Source organism: Coffea eugenioides, chromosome 1, assembly GCF_003713205.1.
Source record: "Coffea eugenioides isolate CCC68of chromosome 1, Ceug_1.0, whole genome shotgun sequence".
NCBI classification, from domain to species: Eukaryota; Viridiplantae; Streptophyta; class Magnoliopsida; order Gentianales; family Rubiaceae; genus Coffea; species Coffea eugenioides.
Window position 1 is genome coordinate 3,559,009 of NC_040035.1, and position 3,923 is coordinate 3,562,931.

The 3,923-nt window shown below is 35.4% G+C and overlaps 1 protein-coding gene across 1 annotated transcript; it reads right to left on the minus strand.

The window, feature by feature from the left end:
* Positions 1-1,436: 1,436 nt before the first annotated feature.
* Positions 1,437-3,154, minus strand: LOC113765734 (F-box protein At4g22280-like). The gene is made up of 3 exons (XM_027309981.1): positions 2,135-3,154; positions 1,837-2,040; positions 1,437-1,751 (listed from the first exon to the last, which is right to left on the minus strand). Exons 1-3 carry the CDS (start codon positions 3,152-3,154, stop codon positions 1,437-1,439), a joined length of 1,539 nt encoding a protein of 512 aa, XP_027165782.1.
* Between the last annotated feature and the right edge of the window lie 769 nt (positions 3,155-3,923).

Below are 3,923 nucleotides of genomic sequence, written 5' to 3' on the forward strand. Positions count from 1 at the left end.
AACAATATCGCAAAAGGAACTTACAATTTACTGACCAAAAAATATTGGGCCCATTCTTTATCCATTTAAACCAAAAAAAAAGAAGAAGAAAGTACTGGTTTAATTAAACAGTCCTTTAGTTTGTGTTTCTTTCATCCTTGAGTGTTTTTTGCAATGAAGTTTACTAAATAAAATCAAGTCTGCCTCTTGGTTGCAAATTTGCAATTGATTTTCATACTTAGAAAACTGATGGAGGGTAACTTCATCGCAAAAAACCTGCGCTGCTGTAACTTGAATTCTTTCATGCTAATCAAAGCACATTGCAAACTTTCATAAATCAATCACAAGAATTTTTCCATAAACTTGTTTTCAATCTGCATTACCTAAATATCGTAATTTTTTCGAATGGCTGAAGTTGAGATAGGATCTACAGGTTTTGAGTTCAAATCACTTTTCTCCTTCCCCGCTTCTTAAATCCCAAGTTCCCCTGTTGAAAAAAATAAATATATAATTATCGTAATTGATAAATGCATATCTCAAACAATTGCTCTCGAAAAACTTCTAAAACATACAAATAAAAGTTGAAATCTACACATTCATTTGTATTGCCCTTTTGCATTTACACACATTTTTGTTTCAAAAACTAACACTAGGGACCCTCATTAATTTGTTATTGAATGTGCTCTCCATCAAAGAAATGTTTTTCCCTTTTTGTCCTTCTATTTTTCCTCTCAGAATCCACTTTGACAGTTTTAGTTTATTGCATTTGGAGAAACGCTCCGTTTGGTTTGGCCATTTTTTCAAAAACAAGTTTTTTTAAATACAATGTTATAATAATACACAATAACTCAAAAAACATCTCATCCATATAGTATATCAAATATTTCAAAAAATTTTTATAGTAAAAATTTTCATATACACTACTACAGTAAAATTTTTAAAAACACTCCCAAAAGCAGCTAATCCAAACAGAGTTACTTTGACCTTGACATTATGTTATCTTAGGGTTAAACTAGGGAATGTGCTATTATTGACAAATTTTTCTTTCAGAGAAATTGCTAACTAAAGCCAGAGCCAACAACATCGTCTGCAATTGCTGTACTCCTAAGACATTGCCATAACCTTACACATTCAAGGGTGAAAACATGTGATAAGAGATTTTTGGTCCTGCTATTAAATGAATTGAGAAGCATCAGCTAAGAACTGGATATGATCGTTTAATTTTCATTACAAGTTCATCAATTGATCTTCACATTGAAAAGGAAAATCCAAAATTGTCTCCAGAAAGGGAAATGTCAAGCAGAATAAGTAACTTGCTTTTAGATGAACTTTACTAAACATTAAACAAACCATGCCGTGGAAAGATGACAAGAATTTCTCATAAAAATCCTGACCAGTAGCTCCACAGCACATTCCAACTCATGATCAATGATCATAAAATCCTACTTCTTTTCCTTCTAGTTGAATACAATCTGGCAATCCTGGGAGCTTTTATTGAATGATGATATCCTCTTGCAACATTTTTCTGAAGATTTCATAGCCTTTATAACTCCACCAATAGTCATCTTCTTCAAAGATTTTCCATTCTTCAAAATATACTTGACTAGCTTGAATTCATATTCCTCATTGTTGAACTCTCTGATTTCTACCTCCCTAAGACGATCAAGGCAGCAACTAGGAAGGCACAGGGGCAAAAAAACCTCAAAACTAGAAAAGCACAGGGGCAAAAAAACCTCAAACTCCCTATCTCTAGTGAAGACATTCCCAAACGCCTGTCCATTTAAAGTAGATTAGGGACTGCATGCAATACATAATGAAATTAATAAACTTCTTGATGAAAAGCTCAATATAACTTACCTCACCAAGGATAAGTACTTCAAGGTCTGGGGCACTTTCAAGTAATCTTGGTAACATTTTCCACAAATGCCCATGATCAACACCATCATAATTAAAAGGTCCAAGCTGCAGAATGGTTAAATTTCTGAAAGTTGGCAACCTTCCTCTAAATTCAAAAAGAGCCTTCACAAAAAGGGAGAAGACTGTTAAAACAATTTGCTCCCTCTAATGGTAACATTCTATGTCCAGTCCACAATTATAAAATAGGAGCCTAATTGGATGAGAAAAGAAAAAGTAAAAGAAACCAAGAAATACATACCAGGAGAGTGTGTCCATGTAACTGAAGAGATTTGACACTTTGCAAATCATTGATGAGCTCAAAAGCATGCCGACCATCCAAAAAGAAGTTTGTTTGGATTGTTTTGTTGAAAATCTCAAGAGCCATATACCGAATTGCTATACTGGCTCTCACAACAGACTTCAGGCTTTGAGTGAAGTTCTTTTGAATGAGGTTCACCTCAACAGCATTGCATTCGTAATTTAGATAGCTGAGGTTTGGGGCATCTAATGTGAACCTATGCTTCCCAACATGGTGGAATTCCAGATATTCAAGTTGGCTTGAATCCAAAACGAAATCAAACAGGCCCCCATAATTAAAACTGGCAAGTGTGAATCTTTTCAGTGAAGGACTAGAGAAATCAATTACTTGATCTTCATCACTCTCATCCATACGGCATAAGACTAAGTTCAGTTCTTCCAGCGAAGGACAACCCTTGATAAGTCGTTGAATACAGATTCCATCTACCACTCTCATTTCCCCTCTCAAGTGCAGAACCTTAAGATTCGGTAAACAAATTGCATTAGGTACAATCAAATCCAAATCCACATCCCTTGTCAACTTCAAAGTGACGAGTGTTTTGCAGGTGAATACTTCAGGAGGAATTAATCGGCTTTTATCTGTCATTCCCACATGAATGTCAAGTTCCCGGACTCTACACGCAAGTGCCTTCAATATAAACAATTCAACTGCAGACGCAAACCTTCCCACATACTGTTTAATATGAAGTTGAAATTTTCTTAAAGGAGCACCAGTTCGAAGTGCAAGTATTCGACAACCAACATGTATCTCGTCCCGGAAACTCCTTACACTACAAGGATCAGGATCATCAGGATCGTTCAGTCCATTTACGCAGAAATTAGTATCAGGAACTGAAGTGAATAGTTTTCTCCATTTGGTGGATACAATTAAGAAGGCTACAGCATCTTTTGCAGGAAGAAGTGACAGAATTTCGTAGAGAAAATCATCTGGAAGGGCACTCAACCTATCAACATTATCCATTTCTGAGATTTTCCATTTTCGTTCCATTTCTCGACTCTGTTTTAAGCCCATCTTATGTTTTTTCTCAATATTTCCTAACCACAGTTCAGGAATGAACTAAAACGAATCTCTTCAAGAATTTGGGGTTAAATCATTTATCATTTACTTGCATGCATGAATGCATAAGGAATCCTTTTACAAAACCATAAAAAATTGAATATTGAACCTGCTTCTATGGTGAAACCCGTGGGCTGCAAATTGTGGGGTGGCTGTATGCTTTTCATGGCTGCTCTGAAATCATTAACTGCAGCTGATTTATGTACAATTCCAAATTCAGAGGCTATAAAATTACTGAATCAGAAAAGAGAAAAAGAAAAAAAAGATCTGAATATTATGATCCTCCTCTTCTTCCCTTGACCACTCACTCTCTCCCTACACTCTTGGGAACTGATAATTTCTTATTCGTCAACAGTAAAAGATAGATATGAATACCTAACAGGCATCGACTTCATTAGTTAATGATATATAATCTGAACTAGGAGTCTAGGATCCTCTAATTTCGGAACCGTTCGAAGATATTGCTCGACCGTATAACAAATCCTTGGGGTCTGTTTGTTAGAACAGAAAAATATTTTCCAGAAAATATTTGTCAGGAAATTCTGGTGTTTGGCAGCCAAAAAGATTGAGAATTTTTTCCCGTGAAAAATCTTTTACGCCATCAGGACTAAAATGACTAAACCGAAATTTTTCAGATCATGGCTCAAAATTATCTATTGTGGCTAACTTAGAC

What these genes read in the sequence shown, in the direction of transcription:
- LOC113765734 (XM_027309981.1), bottom strand. Translation starts at nt 3,154, where the DNA reads ATGGATAATGTTGATAGGTTGAGTGCCCTTCCAGATGATTTTCTCTAC. An exon ending in TACATGGACACACTCTCCTG is followed by an intron (nt 2,041 to 2,134) that starts GTATGTATTTCT and finishes TGTTACCATTAG; the next exon opens with AGGGAGCAAATTGTTTTAAC. An exon ending in AAGTACTTATCCTTGGTGAG is followed by an intron (nt 1,752 to 1,836) that starts GTAAGTTATATT and finishes TTAAATGGACAG; the next exon opens with GCGTTTGGGAATGTCTTCAC.